Source organism: Benincasa hispida, chromosome 1 (assembly GCF_027475165.1).
Source record: "Benincasa hispida cultivar pf3 chromosome 1, pf3_genome.v1.1, whole genome shotgun sequence".
NCBI classification, from domain to species: domain Eukaryota; kingdom Viridiplantae; phylum Streptophyta; class Magnoliopsida; order Cucurbitales; family Cucurbitaceae; genus Benincasa; species Benincasa hispida.
The window spans coordinates 82,063,986-82,081,582 of record NC_143478.1 but is presented as its reverse complement, the minus strand read 5'-3'; the positions used below and the strand labels follow the sequence as shown (position 1 = coordinate 82,081,582).

Sequence of the window (17,597 nt, the reverse complement as noted above, 5' to 3'; positions counted from 1 at the left end):
ATAATATATAGATATTCTACATTATTCTTACTATCAATCTCAATATGATAACCATTGCAATGTATATCTTTAAAACTTAGAAGATTTTTCTTTGACTAGCTAGAGAACAATGCATTGTCAATTGTAAATTTTGTTCCTCTAGGCAAAATAATATTTTCTTTTCCAAAACCTTCGACCCAGTTTGTAGAATCTGATATTGTATTTACTTTTACTTTCAGTCTTGTCAATTTGGAAAAGTATTTTTTATTTATAAGTAATGTGTGTGTAGTTTCACTATCTGCTAGACACAGATCTTCTTTGCTCATTTTTTAATCACCCAACATATGAAAATGATCCATGTTTCTTCATTAAAAGAAAATAATTAGAGTAAGATAAATAACACTTAAAATATACAAAGGTTACTAAAAAAACATGAAGAGAGATAAAAGAAAACAACAATATTAAGTCGAGATATTTTCAAAGTCAAAAGAAACACTTGAAGTTCCATTAAATGTGTCAATCTTCTCTTTGGGAGATGCAAAAAAGTCCGCTACATCAAAATTTGTCATATATGATAGGTCAAATATGTCATTATCCTGGTATGCAAAATTTGCTTCCATATTTTTCTCTTTTTCCTTCAAGGAGGCTTGATAAAGGTCAACTAAGTGTTTTAACGTACGACAAATACTGACTAATGCCTAGTCATTCCGCATCGGAAGCAATTATTTTTAACACTCTTTGAACTCTTATCTTGTGGAGTTTTTCCTTTGTGATCATCATTTTGCGTAGTTCTTTTGAATTTTGAATGATTAGAACGATCACCAAGAAAATAATAACTATTTTTTCCTCTGCCACGGTCACGACCTTGACCACAACCACGATCTCGACCATGATTATTAACATTCACAGCATTCACTTTAGGGAATGGTATTGTTTCAGTTGGTCAAGATTCGTGGTTCTTCATCAATAACTTGTTATTTTGTTTGGCCACAAGAAGACATGAAATTAGTTTAGAATATTGTTTAAAATCTTTATCTTGATATTGCTGTTGCAGGAGCATATTCGATACATGTAGAAAATATCTTCTCTAACATATCAGCATCAGTAATTTTCTTTCAACATAACAACAATTTTGAACTGTTTTTAAATAATGTGGAATTGTAGTCACTTACTGATTTAAAATCTTGTAGCCTTAAATGCATCCACTCATAACGAGCTTTAGGAAGAATAACTGTTTTTTTATGATCATACCTTTCTTTCAAATTTTTCCACAAGATACCAGATCTTTTATTGTAAGATACTCTATTTTTAACCCTCGTGGAGATAATGACGAAGAAAAATCATAGTTTTTGTTTTGTCCTGACTGGATGTCATATTTTCTTCTTTAATTGTTTCTCCCAAGTTCATAACATTTAGGTGAATCTCGACGTTGAGCACCCATGACAAATAATTCTTGCCATTAATGTCAAGTGCTGAGAATTCTAATTTTGTAAGGTTTGTCATGGCAACACTATCATAAAATATTGTATTTATATTATAAATTTAATATGTACTAAATATGTAAAATAATATTTAATTTATTAATTATAATAAAGAGGGGAAAAATCAACCTACCTTTAGCGTTGGAAGCAATATGAGCTCGTGCTCATAATGTATTGTGAAATTGAGGAGCACAACATATGTGGAGAAAATATAATATAATGATAAATAAAATTATGTAAATTGAGTGGAAATTTGAAGTGGATTTCTCATCAATGTGTGTAATTTTAAGATTCACTAAATATCACTATTTATAGGCAAAGTGGCAAGTAGGATATGGTCTTACATTGATACCAAGCATGAATAACTACAAGGCACATGAACAATATGAAGATTGACACATGACTTCTAGGACACTAAGCAATGGACATCTGCTTATTTTTATAATATTTATAATACAAAAAAGATTTAGAGATTAGTACCTAAATTCTAGAAGAGATGCATTTTTCTTCAATATTCAACAGGAAAAAAAAGATTCTTTCTTAATGGTTTAACAAGTTGCGTTAGACAACATTTGAATTAAGGGTTTTTTTTTTTTTACATAGTTCAAATAATTACGAAGTAGGAGAGTGAACCATCGACTTTTGAAGTGATAATCAGTGTCTATGACACATTAGTTAGACTCAGATAGGCAATTCCCAAATTGAGTTTGAGCATATTTCAATTTAAATATTTTATACTTCGAAATACATGAGAATATGCATCTCTGACCCAACTCAATCGGCATTGGTATATATATATATATATATATATATATATATATATATATATATATATATATATATATATTTAGTTCAGCAATACGGCAATAAATAGCCTAACCATCAATCTTTAGAATGATAATTTATTTATTTTCGAATAAGTTATACTCAAATTAAAAGAGAAAATACATTTTTTATCTTACTCAATCATCACCAGCAAATGTATTTTTTTTAGTTCAACAAATGCAGTGGTATCGAATCAAACATCAACCTTTAGAATGATAATTTATCTATTGGCTACTAAGTTATATTCAAATTACAAGAGAATATATATACATCTTTGACCTCACGCGACCACCATCAGTAAATGTTTTTTTTTCTTTTATAAGTTTAACATATGCAACGATAAAGAATTTAATCATCAACTTTTAAGATAATTTATCTATTATCTAATGTCTACTAAGTTATACTTGACTTGTTATAAACGTTACAAAATATAGTACAAATGTTATTCTTTTGTTCTTTTAAAATTGGGAATATTCCACGTGGTGGCACATGAGTGGGTGGAAGGAGTGTTTTTCCAATAAAGAACAATTCGCACGTGCCATGTGAGAGTCCTACATACCCACATGCTCATTTCAATTCAATACACACATATTCTTGTTCTTCACTCCACAAACCCTAACCTTTTTTTCTCTTTTCTTTTTAGAGAAGTGCCCCTTTTGAAAATCATATTAATTAATAACAATTTCATAAATATTTTATGCCAAATGGAAAAAAAATGAGTTTAAAATCTCATTTAGCTCTTTAATTTATTTTTTTAAAATGTTTGAACCATATATATCGTTAGGCTTTTCATTAATCTATTTAATAAAAACTTAAGGTCACATGCATTTTGTTTATTTATTTAACATCTAGTTGTTTATGTGAATTGATTGACATTGGTCATTATGCTGTTCTGATACCAAGATAGAAAGGGAATATGAAGAGAATTACAACAGACGAGAATGGAAGATGAAGAGATGCTCGGCAAAATACTTTTGTGTATTTCCTTGTATATTCATTGTACAAAGGGGCTCACTTTATACCGAGTAAATCCCTAAAATTGCGATTTTGAAGAATAAGAAAATATAAGAAAATGATATAATTATAATACAGGTGTTGCACTTTGATTGGTTCAGTTGTAACCAATTATATTCGTTCTGTTATCTGGTTATTTATAATTGTGAGAGCTTTTTCTTGCTAACTGTGTTGCTGAGTGGTTATACTCTTGATGACTTGCGTTGGCTTTCTTAACATAACTAACATTTAAAATCATAACTAGTGATTAATTTAGTTATTAGGACAATGGTTAAGTTGATGTGTTTAATATGAATCTAGAGTAATTATAATGAGTAGCACATAGTATAATTAGGTATATAACAATATTTTAAAAGGAAGTAATTTTTTTCAAACTCCAAACTTATTTTAATTTTTTTTTCTATTATATCCGTATATGATAAACACGACTTCAAATCAAGCTCCCTTTTATTTGTATATATTAGCTTCTAAATTTTTAAAATTTTAAAACGTTGATTAACTCAACATTTGGTTCTTACCGAATATTATTTTTTTTAATTATTTGTTATCATTTTTATTATATGTTCATATCATATCTCAAAGAATGATAACCTAACAAATTATTTTAAAATTTCATGTTTATAAGATTGTCTATTTTAGAATTATTTCTCATTTCTCAATAGGAGATTATGTATGGTTCTCTTGTTTAATTATTGATTTCAATTTTAATTTCAATTCTTCTTGATTATGATTTTTTTTCATTGAAATTCGTTAAAGTGGTTGAATCATTCTCATTTTTTATTGATTCTTCTTGACATTTCGATCTAGATTTTGAATTCTTCTTCTCGTTGATCATGTTTTTGCTCTTGATTTTGTAACCTTCTAACTTCTAATCGCTAGTAATAATTGGAGCATAGTACTAATATGTTTTAGTGATATGTTTCTATCATTGAGAGAGTTCTATCACTAATCAATACAAAATTTAGGATGCTTATTATCAGCACAAAACTGTAGGTTTTAATATTTTAGTTTTCTTTTGTTTATCAACTTGAAAATGTTACAATGTAATTAGGTATGCAAATGAAAACTAGATATCTAAAACTATCATTGATAGACTTATTATTATTATTATTATTATTATTATTATTGAGTAAAAAATATGCGGGTGAATGATTCTAATCCCAAACTCCTTAATTGAGTGAACATGTTTTAAATCAAATTAACTCACCCATTTTAGGATAATAATATCTCTACATAATAACTCGACTAATAAAAATCAGTTTAGTTTAGTATAAAGTATACATCTTTGATTTAAATCCTCCCATTGCACTAGCTTTATTTTTATTTTTTTTTTAGAAAAAGGAAACTAAATACACAAGTTTTTTTTTTAAAAAAAATTTGTGGGGTGCTAAAATTGTATATTTAAAAGAGATATTTTGTAAGAATAGTGAGCATTTATTACTAAAAAGAAAGAAAAGAAGTGATATGGATGGAAAATAGACATAAAAATAGTCTCTAAAGAAGGGATGTGGAGTTTTACACCAAAAAAGCAAAGCAAAAAAACAAATCCAACAAATTCCAACTCCTCATAAGGTGGGGAACTTCCATTTCTTAATACCAATTTCACCAAAAACCAAAAATCCCTCTCTCTCTCTCTCTCTCTCTCTCTTTTCAATTCACATGTGACCAATTTCCACAAACCCCTTCAAAACCTCCAATCAAACCTAATGCCTTTACCCATTGCCATTCCATTTTTGGTAAAAGGAGCTGTAATTTAAAGGGGGAAAAAACCCCACAATCTGAGCATATGATACCAATTTTTTATTTTTAAGCATGTTTTTCCAAATTCTCATTTTACACATGCCCATTTGCTTAGAGCATAAACGTGTAGATATTTTTGACAGTTTAAAAAGTTTCTTACTCTCTTCATTAATTATTTCCTTGAGAATTATGCATTAGGCCCAAATTAGGCAGCTTCTTTTCTTTTTGCCTAGAACATCTCTCGTGTATTATATAAAAGGTGTCATTGAGGTTTCATTCACAAAAACAAAAGCTAAAGCTAAAGGAATTGTATTGGAGATTGGCAAATGGGAAGGGAGTTCAGTTTGGAGCCTGATTTATGGCCATCTTCTTCTGCTTCAAAACCAACCTTCCAATTCTCAGCAGTTCCCATGTGAGAGATAATTATTATTAATGGCCATTTTGGGCTCTTTTTTTCATTTTTAAGACTTCTTCTTCTTCATTTTCTTGTTTGTTTAAACATTCATGGAAAGTGGAATTTGGATTTTGTGTTTATGAACGTAGGGTGGCTATGCCATTTACTCTGAATCATCATCAACAGCAGATCATGGTTTTCTATAATGGAACACTTTCCTTCTGTGACTTGACTGAACTTCAGGTTGGTTATTGCTTCTTTCCATCTTTCTTTTCATTCAACTTTACCGAATAAAATTGATGGACAAAAGTTTGGATACATAGAGTTTGTTCGAATTCGGATAAGATGTATTCACATAGCTCTTACGGTAAGTGACCAGTTTTTTTACCTAATCTTCGTTAGAAAAAAGTCATCTCTTTATATATTCAAACTTCTGCAACATCTAAGATGTAATAACCAATGAAGATATAAAGAACAAACGAACGAAAGATTCAACATTTCAAGAGATTTAATGAATGTTTTCGTTACAATGTTTGCAGGCAAGGGCCATATTATGGGTTGGAAGTCAAGTGAGGAGTAGCAACGCGAGGAGCAACCCAGAATGGTGGAGTTTGCAAATGCCAAGGAATGGGAATGGGAATGCAGCTTTCTCCATTAAGAAATCTCTGCAGAGATTCCTACAAAGGAGAAAGACAAGACGAATGAGATCAATGTCTCCATATCACAAACTGTAATAAACAAACCACTTAACCCATTCAAAGTTTATGCCTCCCACCTTCATCAAACAATTAATCAATTCAATGAATCAACTTCTCATTTGCACCATCATTCTACCAACATTCTTGTATTGTTGAATGAAAATGGCCCAAAAAGAATGCTACAAGAAAACAAGAATTTGTTTCATGCATGTAAACGATACGATAGAAATATCTATCAAGACACGAGCATGTGATCTTTTCGCAGGATGGGGCCAGGATGAAATTAATCTCTAGAATGAGAATCTGCATCGCTTGTTTTGTAGTATTTGACATCAAGAAAGAAGCATTGTAAAAGAATTAAACATATTTGGGGGAAGGGATAGAAGTTGGGGCAAATGGTGCCTCTACATTTGAATTGAGAGTAAAACCCACAGCCAAGAATCTTCTTCTAAAGCCCATTCATGTAAAGCCAGCAAGAGCTAGAAATGGAATGTTACTGCCAAGTAAAGAGACATCATATACTTCTAATCCAGTTGTGAGAGACCACTGAAAGAATGGCCTTGAGATGAGAAACTTTGAACAAACATACATTTTCCCAAAAAAAAAAAAAAAAGAAGAGAAGAGAAAAAAAAAAAGATCAGTCTGGCAAAGAGAAGACTTCTGAAAGTTTTAGAATGACTGCTGCCCTCTACAACCTACATTCTTGACTTTTCAGCCTCAAGTTAAAGACAGAGCACCAAAATAAAGCTCCCGTCACAACCCCATTAAGAATTTTGATAATACACATTTATGCATATGACTATTATTAAACAGAATAAGCATTTATCGATGAACTTTTTTTTCCAAAGAAATATTAAAAAGAAAACGCTGAAATGGATAAAGTAGAAGCCCCTCAAACAGACTCCCGTGATGTGATATGGCCATGCTACTCACCGATCATCGCGTCCTGCCTCCTCAAACCTCGAGAGCCTTCACCTCCTGAAGGAAGCAAGCGATGCAGAAAATAACCGTCTCGGTAGTAACAGAGCTTAACTGGCACTTAATCATGTTTTTCTCCTAACCCCTAACTGATTCTGAATTCATTTGCCCACTACTTCCACCATGGGCACTGAATCCAGAAACTGGCATTGAACGCTGGGCAAAATCCATTAAAAGCTTCCTTTGGGGTGCATTTGTGTGGGGAAGACTAGCACGGAGAAGCTCCACAGGCATTTCACGGCTGATGGCTCTGGCTGCCTCTGACCCTATCACATCAGTACTCGATGGCGTCTGTGAAAATAATGACTGCACTATAGTCTCATATTTACTCACACAGTACTTGGTAAGGAGACTGAAGAATTCATCAAAGGATGCCTGCCAGAGTGCACGGTTAGGCATGCTACAGTTACTAGCAGCATGAGGATCGGTTAATAGTTCAGTAGCCCTTTCAAGAATGGACTTCAGTACGATAGAGGCCCCATCTCCAGCAGAACTTCCAAGGGGGCGAAGTGGTGGCTGCTCAGAGGAACAGACAACTGCAACAAGACAAGCACTTAGTGCACGAAGGTCCATACCATTAACACAGGTAGAAACAGTCTTGGAAAGATTAGATGTTGTCTCAGCTGCTCCAGGATCAGATGGAAGTCCACCAAACAAGAACCTTAAGTGACGAAAAATAGCCATACAGACAATTCGTGCAAGCTCGCTACCAGGGAAAAGCAACTTCAGGAATTTAGAAAGAAGCTTTCGACCTTTGGGAAGAGAGACCAAACGCAAGAACACAATGTCATCTTTTGGAGAGGGGCCAACACCATGGCTACTTTTTCCAAGTGGGTCAACAAGCTGAAGTGATGCTGCCAAACCTTCCAGCAGCATCTGCCGCCTTCGTCTAAGCTGGACTCCTCCATCTTGTGGCTTATTATGTTGTAAAAGCCGATCAATATCATCTATATCGAGAAGAAGACAGAGGCCATCTTCAATGGTGATTCTAGCAGCAAGCATCGGTTCCTGCTCCAGAGGCCTCTCAGATATCGTCTGTTCAGAACTACCATCACATGAACCTGACAACGGAGGATCAACTTCAAGCAGGGGCCGAGGTCTACGAATAGAAGCAAGGGGGATTTTTCCCAATGAATCGGGTGTGGAATGAGAGTGCTGATCTGAACCACTACGAGATCGGGATGGAAGCTCTCTTAATCGAGATGGACAAAATGCATTTTTCAATCTTGAACCAGCAGCTTTTTTGGCAACACGAGCCTGGTGATAGTAGTCATCTATGTAAGGATCATTGCTGTGGGTGGCAGCATGCTGCATCTTCAGGATACTCTCAATCTCATCAGCCGTCATATGCTTAGATCTGAACTGGATGGATCCACTATCACTCTTTTGACTACCGGTTTCAGAACCTTGCTGAGAAGAACGCATGTTATGTTTCCCTCGCTGCGACTTAGGTTTCTGGTCCCTCACATCGGTTAATCCGAGCATTGCTCTGTGTGAGGATTGTGAATGGGCATTATAGAGCTGAGACTGAAGAGCTGCAAAATGCGCCAAAGATGGTTGAACTGGATGATGCAGCCTGTGTTGTTGCAGCTGCTGATGAGCTGACAGTAACTGAGGGGACAGAAGGCCATTTTGATGAGATAGTTGCTGTTGCAATATACTGTTAAAGAGATTTGAGTGGTCCCCATGCAATAGACCTGCATTGTTAACCCATTGATTTTGTGGCCTGCTACTAAAAGAAAGGCCAGGAGTGGTGAACTGGTGCATGTTGCCTCCATAATGCAAGCCATGATGCATACCAGCTAACTGCAGATTAGACTTAGATAAAGAAGTGATGTTTGGTGCAGAGAAGGGTAACTGACTTCCATCTGCAAGAGATGGGATATTTAAGTGACGAGGTGAACCATGTTGAGATCTACTTCCTGGAGGAGGGAAGGATGTGAAAGAAGATTTCGGTACTAGAATTGGTTCACTAGAAAAGTGATGTTGTGTAGGTTGCTGCTGTGGGTAAGAGGATGTTCTATACAAAGGTTTCGGATCTGGAAGACGAACGGAAGATTGAGGTTGAGATGACCATCTCTTTTCCTCCTGAGCACATTCTGAATCAAATACATGCTGCTCTAACCAATTACAAAAGTCTCCATCTTGTGCCCAATCAGTTGCAGATGAACCTAAAGATAATGATACAAGCACAAGCACAAAGAGAGATGAATTACCATTAGAATTAACAATGAAATTATAACTTAAAGGATGAGACAACACATAAACTGAAGAAAAAAAATATCATACACCATAATTTATTAAAATAATCATGAAAGAGAGCCAATTAGCTCTCTGCTTCTTACAGCACATAAAATACCAAGATGGTGAAAGAAAATAAAACTCTCATTTGCAATAAGTTTCTTTCACTTATGCTTCATAGAACTCAAGAATAAAAGTAAAACAACTCCTACTCAAGCGAGGTTATTCTTTTTGTTCTTCTAAGACAATCTTTCATTATAGGTATCCAACGCATCATGGATACCCAACCTCTAAAAAAGACAGCCACAACAAAATCTTACTTTTTCAGTTAGGTTCATCAATAGTAAAGGTCCAAAGGTCCTTTCAGTGTGTTAGCATTAGACTTGCAAGAAGTCGTACCATCAGGTGATGGAGGAGGCCTATTCCATCCACCATCCCAAAATAAGCAAGTGGTCCATCGGTGGGCAACCTTTTTGCTATTTGTTGAATATTCACCTCAAGAAAAGTAAGAAAAATTTAATAGTAAAAATCCCATAGGAATGTGTGGACCGTGAACTATACAAAATAGTGACTGTGGAGTAATTACAAAAAGTCTTTGAAACAAAGCCGGGAGGGAAACATGAAATCTATCGAGGGACCAAATACCACTTGGATCTCTCTCCAACTCTCATCGGTTTTTGCACTCACTCAAAGTATCCCACAATATAGCGCACACCCGGCAAGCCATAGAAAACTGCTCACAAAAGAGTGGATGGAAGAGGAACTCCCAGTCCCCAATCGTAGCACAAGTATCATTGTGCTATGCTAGCGAGAAGTTAAATGTCTGACAGGAATGGTTTCACACACATACCGCAAACTCATATCTTCAAATAATATAGTCCAAGTCTTCCTCTGCCTTCTAACAGAAAATATAACAAACTGCAAATTCATTGTGTCAGCTTTTCCATCCATAAAACTTGTCAGGTATAGAATTCAACTTTCCTTGGAATCTAAAATGGGGGAAGGATCTAAACAAACTACGAAAAAGATATTTGCATGAGGGGCCGTCTGAAGGATTGGGACTAACCCCTTCTCCAAGTTTAAGTACAACAGCCTCATGCATAGACGAAAGAGAGAGAACCTCCATCGCTTCCCTATCAAACAATGAATGACAAAACCTGAACGAGACCACACAACACAATGAAAATGGCCATTCAACCCCACTCGACAGCCATTCAAAAGGATGAGGAGCAAGGGGAAAATGCCAAAGCCATTTGATTATCAGAGCTTGGTTAAGAATCCTTAAATTCCCAATTTCTGACCCTTCCCAAAGGAAAATGACCTCTCAATGACCTCCTACTATACTATGTGCAACCCTTTTCCTTTTCCTTTTCCTTTTCCTTCTTCCACCCATTCCCAAAGGAAATTACGCAAAAGCTTCTCAAGACTCTTAACAAGTTTCACTCCAAGCTCTAAAAAGGGAGAATCAATAAATAGGGATACCACTAAAAACAAAACAAAATCAAGGTAAGCCTACCAATTTTGAAGAAAAAGACTTCTTTCCACCACCAAAAGATTCCAAAAAGAAATGGCTATAGGATTACTTCCAAGAGGGAGACCAAGGTTAAAAAAGGGGAAGAAGCCGACCTTAACCCACCACATCCGCCCACCTTTGAAGCTTCTCCACATCACAATTGAGCCACATAACCTAACATTTACTCTTGGTTAATCCTCCGCCCATACCTATCTTTGAAGAACCCCAAGATATGATTCACGATTGATAACGAATAACTCATTTTTTTTTTATAAGAATAACCACACGGGGATCCAAATAATGAATCATCATTTCCAAAGCAAAAGAAGATAATATCATCCACAAATAAAAGGTGGGAAAGAACCGCATTATCCTTCTGAATCACAAAGGGCTCAAGGATTTTACCAACAATACTCTTAGAGATAAGCCTACTTAAAACATCCACAGTAGAAGGAAAAGAAATGAGGATAAGGAGTCTCCTTGTCTATTCCTTTCATGTTTTGCTTTCATGTTTCCCACGTTTGGAGACTTTCATTCGAAACTTGAAAGGAATATAAAGACTTGTCCGTTGACAGAAGCAGAGAGAGACTGGCAGTTCTTTGGGATCTAATTAGGATGCATTCTCCTATATGGTGCTCTCTCCACAAAGACTTTTATAATTTTACTTTGCTGCAAATTATGCCAATTCAGAGTCTTTTGTAATCCTCTGGCAGTTGAGGGATAGCTCATTTCCTTCACTTGTACTTCCTCCCTTTTTTATGAATATGCACGTTTATGCTTCTTATCCAAATAAATAAGTAAATAAATGTGTTTATATAGAAATTCCACTGACAAAAAAAACTCACTTTCTCGAGAAAAAGAACCAGATCCTCGATCTCCAATGACTCCTGGATGTCTTGGTCCAGTAACAACTTTGTTCAACTGCACAAAAGAAGGAAAAAAAATGAGCGATGTTACAATGAAAATTATTGTTTCCATTCACAAGAAGAAGATCATGAAAGAAAGAAAGAACAATGATCGGTGAAACAGCTAAACTGCTGGATAAAAGAATATTGTAAATTCATATAAAAACGCAGTACTGTTTCTCATCTAAAAATATGGGCCATTTTTTTTATTGGTAGGATACAATCATAGAGAAATGAAAGAAGAGCAAGAGCATACAAAATACAAACCCACAAAAAAAGCCCTCAACAGCTTACAAGAACAAGCTCCAATCCAAAAGAATAATACTAAGTTGGTAATTACAAAAGGTTCGACAAACAGACGCCAAAAGCAGGCTTTAAGCCTCACCCCCTCCCCTAAACCTCTTCTAAGGACCTCTCCACCCTCTAAAAATTCTAGTGTTCCCCTCAATACACACTTCCCACAAGATAGCAAAACAACAAGTCGGCAACAACACATTCCCCTTATCACGGAATGGCAAATTCATCACAATCACCTCAAACAATGACCAAGAATCTAATCCCAAAAAACCTAAGACACCAACTCCAAAATACAACATAAGCTCAGGATAGAGTGCAGTTGATGGCAGCATAATGAGCTTCCGATCAAAACAAGGGCACTGATTATCAATGAAAGTGCATCTGTACGGGTGAATCTTCTTTTTTTTCTTTTTCTTCTTTTTGTAAGAAATGAAAAACATTTCATTCCAAAATAGCCACCAATACAACAACCTAGTGGGCTAAGAGACACGGAATCCCTTCCCCAACAAAATTACTTGAAATTAGTTTATTGTCTATAAATGTGAGTGAATCTTAGCACAATTAACTGATCCAAGCAAGGGTAAAAGCATGGCAAGTATGCATGGAGGCTCCCAATATAGCATTTGAATGGAAATGAACTGCCAACAGAGCCAACCGATAATCATACCATTTGAAAGCACCTAAACCTCCCCCCCCCCCCAAAAAAAAAAATAATAATAATAATTATGTTGCGTAGCAACAATTATGCTAACATTTTCTTAAAGATCTCTTCTTGCTAAAAGTGTCTCCCAGCCAAATATCGTACACAGGGGCTAAGCTAGACTGACATTGCTATAAACCGGTACATAAACAGTGAATGTCTTTTTAAAAAGTTAGATTATTTTCTATAAAGCAAGTTAGTTTATTGTCTGTAACATGAGCTTCAGATGCACATACATGAAAGTATTATCTTCTTAATAAATTTTATTTGATGCAAGTGTTGGCTCGTAACTAATATTCTATGGGTTAGCATATTTTCTGTCAGCAGAGTAGTTGTAACCATCCAGTAACCAAAGCAACTGATATCATGATAGTACGTGGTGTAAATCTTTTACCAAAGTAACAAACAAAGTTGAAATTGAAATCACGTCTAGACTGCTGCATATCATCTGGATGTTTTTCTCTATTTAAAGAACTTTGTAATTTAATTCAACCAAAAAGGAGTATAAGTAGATCACACCAATAAAAAATTTCAAGTGATGTTTATCCATCTTTATTTGCATAATTATCAATGGAGGCATACCTTAGCAAAAGTACTTGCCAAATCATCCATTTCCGATAAAGATCCCAACCCTGCACTCTGAAAAAGAAAAAGAAAAAGGTAAAATTAAATTTGATTTCCATATCTTCCACTTAGCCGTTTTAAATATATATTATTTTACTTTGTATATTTAAAACCAATAAAAAATGATCAACAAGGACAAGAACAAGAACAAGAATAATAAACAGTAGAAATGCTTGACATTAAATAGTGACTAATTAATCTGGGGATAGGGATCAACAAGTTATTGAAAATTGTTTTTCTTGACAGGGGGCTGAATATTTATTCCATAGGGGCTTATTCGATCTAATCGTATATATAATTAGCATAAAAGATAAAGACTTCCAAAAAAACGTTCTCAGGGGAGGGAACCAAATAAAGTTTTTAGTTCATGAATTTCAAAACATAAACTTTGATCATGTCATCATATGAGGCACAATTGAGAGAAGAAGATGAAAGAAAATAATAGTTACCCCAGTCCCCAGTCACTCAGAAAGCAACATCACACATGATACCCGTTTAAAATCCTAAAGTATTATTATCCATGGGTAAAGTGGTGCAAACATATACATAAAGGTAAAGACATTAAAATCCCTCGAAAGAAAAGATTTATGTCTGTGATAAAGAACAAGCAGTCCAACTAGAGAAGAGAAACTGCACGGTAAAAACATCAACAGTGTATGGAATAAAACTCTAATCAGTAACTATGAAGGTAACGAAAATCCTGCATCACACGTCCAAATAGAAGCTTAAAATCTTAGTGTGCTCCGAGTTTAATTTGCATGTGCACATCTAACTACAAGAAGTCTTTTATTTTAGCTCCAGGAAAGCATGAAAAGAAAATCCACTATATGAAAAAAAAATTGGCAGGGACAAACATCCTATGGCATATTGCACGAGCCTAAAATGAAGCAAAGGGTAAGAACCAAATTTTGATTGAGAAAAATGAAAGAAAGACAACGAAACAAAAAAAAATTAAAGGAAATTTCCACTCACCATGGTTACCAATAGCTATATGTTCAAAAACTATCCATTTCTCCCCACCCAAATTCCCTATATGATAGACATGCTATGCTTCTTTTTTAAAACAACCAAATTTTCTTTGAAGAAAATGAATCAGCAAACAGGCGGCAGGCCTACAGAAAGAATAGCCCACAAAAAGGACAACCTACAAGAACAGCCCTCAATCTTACAAAATCAAACCTAATGGGTAATTACTAAAAAGCTAGTCACATATGCCCAGCAGGAATTGTAGAATCCAATACAAGACCACGGCTCACTGAGAGGCCCCTCAAACCATTTCAAAGTCTGTATTTCTTTTATTAAAAGACCAACATCTATGGAGACGAAAGGAAAGAAAACAAGGGGGTAACCAAGCCTACAAAAGAGAGCACCCTAGAGGAAGAGTCTCCAATCTACCAAAATATGACTTGACAAATAATTAAAAAAAGAACTTGTCACAGTATCACAGACACCCAGTGACAAACATTAAAATTGACAAGGGCCCAAATATTGAAAGGTTCCATCTCAACCCCACAAAAGATTCTGGCATTTTATTATCTCTCTCCCAAATACCTCACATCAAAACACACACCCCAGCCTTCTATTAAAAAAAAGATAAACATAAAAATAAGACCCTCTCCTTCAGCGCGACTGATGGAGAAAGAAATCCCCCCATCATATCACTAAACACTATGTGACCAGCTAACAGAAAATCACTCCCCAAAAAATTTCCAAACCAAACGCATATAAGTACAGTTCCAAGATAAGTGATTTGGATCTTTCTCTGCCCTCCTAGAAAGAATACAGCAAAATTGCCCGACCCAAGGACAACATCTTCCTTGAAAGCCCATTCACTGTTTAAATTCTTCCATGAATAACCTATACGATAAAGAACTCTACCTTTGAAATTTCACCTTCCAGGGAACCAGACCTCCCCCAACTCTACATTAGCATGCAATCTTAAGAGTTAAGACTTAATTCCCAGATGACGAAAATGAAAATATGACCTACTCTCTTTTATACATGAAACAAAAATAGAATGCAGGAAACATAACAGTGAACTAAAATCTACCTCTTCCCGAACAAACAAATGATACTCTTCATCTGTAGATCCAAATAAAGGGACATCTTCATCTTCTTCTAAACCACCCAGCTCCACTTCTCCCACGACATTTTGACCAAAAAACTCATATCGTGAAGCATCAAAGAGCGAATTGGCTGCATGAATAAAAATAAGATTATCAATTAATCATTTTCAAAAAGAAAAGGACGAAAAAAGATTTCATCAGCTGAAGGCCAACTAATTTGTCCCAATTAAAATTTTCCGCCTTTCTGCATATCTCAAAACCTAGTGAGATAGTTAGATCAAATAGGAAACAGAGAGCTCAACAAGAATGGGAAGCTAAAAACAGAAGGATCCCAAACCCAGCAGCTGAGTAACCAGATTCAATTACAAAAGGTCAAAAAAAAAAACAAACCAGATAAAAGCTATGAGAAGGTAAAGGCTAAAGCACACCATTCCAAAGTTATTAAGAGCTATCAACAATAATACCATTCAAGACACACACGCACACACACACACAAAAGGTTTGTGAAGCATGTCTTCCAAGTTCCAACAAATCATGAATTACTAATACTTCTTGAATAAAAGAACAAAACAGGAATGCAAAACTCAATAACAAAAATTGGACAACGAATCATCAAATGATGTAGGTCTCTGGGAGCCTTCTTAGACTTAACCTCCCCTTAGCCACAAGTCGGATCACACGGATCATACCACCATATAAATGACCGACTTAATCGCAACAATACATAACATTCGACGCCATTAAACATTCAAAAGCAAGCACACTTGCAGAACAATTAAAAAAAAAAAAAGCTTCAGCATGAAGAAAAACTTCAACAAAAGGTAGATAGATGTGAAAGCAAGACACAATTAAACTACAAGTAATCGACCAAAAAAAAACTAAAATCATCCAACACAAGGTCCCAAACTACCTACAACGCCACAGCCCTCTATATTACACCAAAAACAAAACCCACCAAACTTTTTCATCCACCGACTTGTCAGCACATCCAAACAAGCTCCAGAGGAACTCGATCGCAAAGGTGGCAAAACGATTCCAGATATCCATGGACAAAAAACAACAACGACAACAAACCAAAACAAATCTCGAAGCAGGAACAATGAGCTCACCAGAGGAATTCTCCGCAGAGTCTCTCAAATCCTTGACATCAGGTTGTTCCATGGCATAAGAAAGAATCAACCAACCTCGAAGAATCACGTAGAGGGACGAACCATACAAACAAAAAAAGAAAAAAGAACAAACACACACACACAGAGAGAAACAAGCAGCAGAAGAGCAGGAGTAGACGAAGAAGCCGAGAGAAACTACAACCAAACAACAAAAAACAACGGTGTGGTCGTCGTCTTCGTCGTTCTCCTCCGGTTACGAAGCAATTCACCCCCCACAAACGCGGTGGCTTCTATTCTAGGGTTATCTGAAACTGAAAACGGAGATTTACAAGAAGAAAAACGACAGCATTCGAAGAATTGAAAAGGGTTACAGATTCAGGCTAAGAAGTGAGGACCATGAGAAGAAGAAGAAGGAGAAGAAGAAGACCCATCTCTCTCGAAGAGAGAGAGAGAGAAAGAGAGAGAGGGATACAATAGGAACATTTTGGAGGTTGGGCTTAGGTAATTACAGGGATGAAAGGTCGGGGAAGAGAGAGAATGAAGACGAAGACTTTTTTTCCTTTAATTTTTTTAATATCATTTTTATCCCATTTCTTTTTAGTACAACAATTACGGGGATTGGATCCAACCTTCTACCTCTATGAAAATTTTCATTTTTATCCATTTTATTTTTATATTTTTCGATATTCAAATTTAATTCAAAAATTTTAGATAAATTTTATATTCGTCCTTTAGAAATTTCAATTCAATATTTACATTTTATAGAAAATGTTTTGTAAATATTTTTTAGTTTTTTCTATTTATAAAAATTTCTCATAGTTTTAATAATGATAATAGTTTTCATTTGTGATCCAAAATTTATAATAAAGAAACTAATAAATGAATGAAAAAACCTAAAATAATCTACCATTATCTACCAAGTTTAAAATTTCTGGAACGAAAGGATTACGATTGGGATGAACTTAAATTGAATAAAAAACTTAACAATTTTCGAAGTACAAGTGTTAAAATTGTATTTTAATCTTAACTTTTT

The 17,597-nt window shown here is 35.0% G+C and overlaps 2 protein-coding genes across 2 annotated transcripts; one reads left to right on the top strand and one right to left on the bottom strand.

Annotated features, from left to right (window-relative positions):
- Positions 1–5,218: 5,218 nt before the first annotated feature.
- LOC120074210 (protein TIFY 5A-like) lies at positions 5,219–6,261 on the top strand. The gene is made up of 3 exons (XM_039027628.2): positions 5,219–5,451; positions 5,583–5,676; positions 5,973–6,261. Exons 1-3 carry the CDS (start codon positions 5,366–5,368, stop codon positions 6,165–6,167), a joined length of 375 nt encoding a protein of 124 aa, XP_038883556.1. The 5' UTR covers positions 5,219–5,365; the 3' UTR covers positions 6,168–6,261.
- A 513-nt stretch (positions 6,262–6,774) lies between these two features.
- Positions 6,775–17,142, bottom strand: LOC120073490 (protein PAT1 homolog 2-like). Its single transcript, XM_039026505.2, has 5 exons — positions 16,565–17,142; positions 15,440–15,585; positions 13,348–13,404; positions 11,709–11,784; positions 6,775–9,280 (listed from the first exon to the last, which is right to left on the bottom strand). Exons 1-5 carry the CDS (start codon positions 16,614–16,616, stop codon positions 7,188–7,190), a joined length of 2,424 nt encoding a protein of 807 aa, XP_038882433.1. The 5' UTR covers positions 16,617–17,142; the 3' UTR covers positions 6,775–7,187.
- Between the last annotated feature and the right edge of the window lie 455 nt (positions 17,143–17,597).

Excerpts from the sequence above, each read along its gene's own strand:
- LOC120074210 (XM_039027628.2), top strand. The coding sequence starts at position 5,366 with ATGGGAAGGGAGTTCAGTTTGGAGCCTGATTTATGGCCATCTTCTTCT. Across the intron at positions 5,452-5,582 it reads CAATTCTCAGCAGTTCCCAT|GGTGGCTATGCCATTTACTC; the intron begins GTGAGAGATAAT and ends TTATGAACGTAG. Across the intron at positions 5,677-5,972 it reads GTGACTTGACTGAACTTCAG|GCAAGGGCCATATTATGGGT; the intron begins GTTGGTTATTGC and ends CAATGTTTGCAG.
- LOC120073490 (XM_039026505.2), bottom strand. The coding sequence starts at position 16,616 with ATGGAACAACCTGATGTCAAGGATTTGAGAGACTCTGCGGAGAATTCC. Across the intron at positions 15,586-16,564 it reads CTCTGCGGAGAATTCCTCTG|CCAATTCGCTCTTTGATGCT; the intron begins GTGAGCTCATTG and ends TTATTCATGCAG. Across the intron at positions 9,281-11,708 it reads TGGTTCTTTTTCTCGAGAAA|GTTCATCTGCAACTGATTGG; the intron begins GTGAGTTTTTTT and ends CATTATCTTTAG.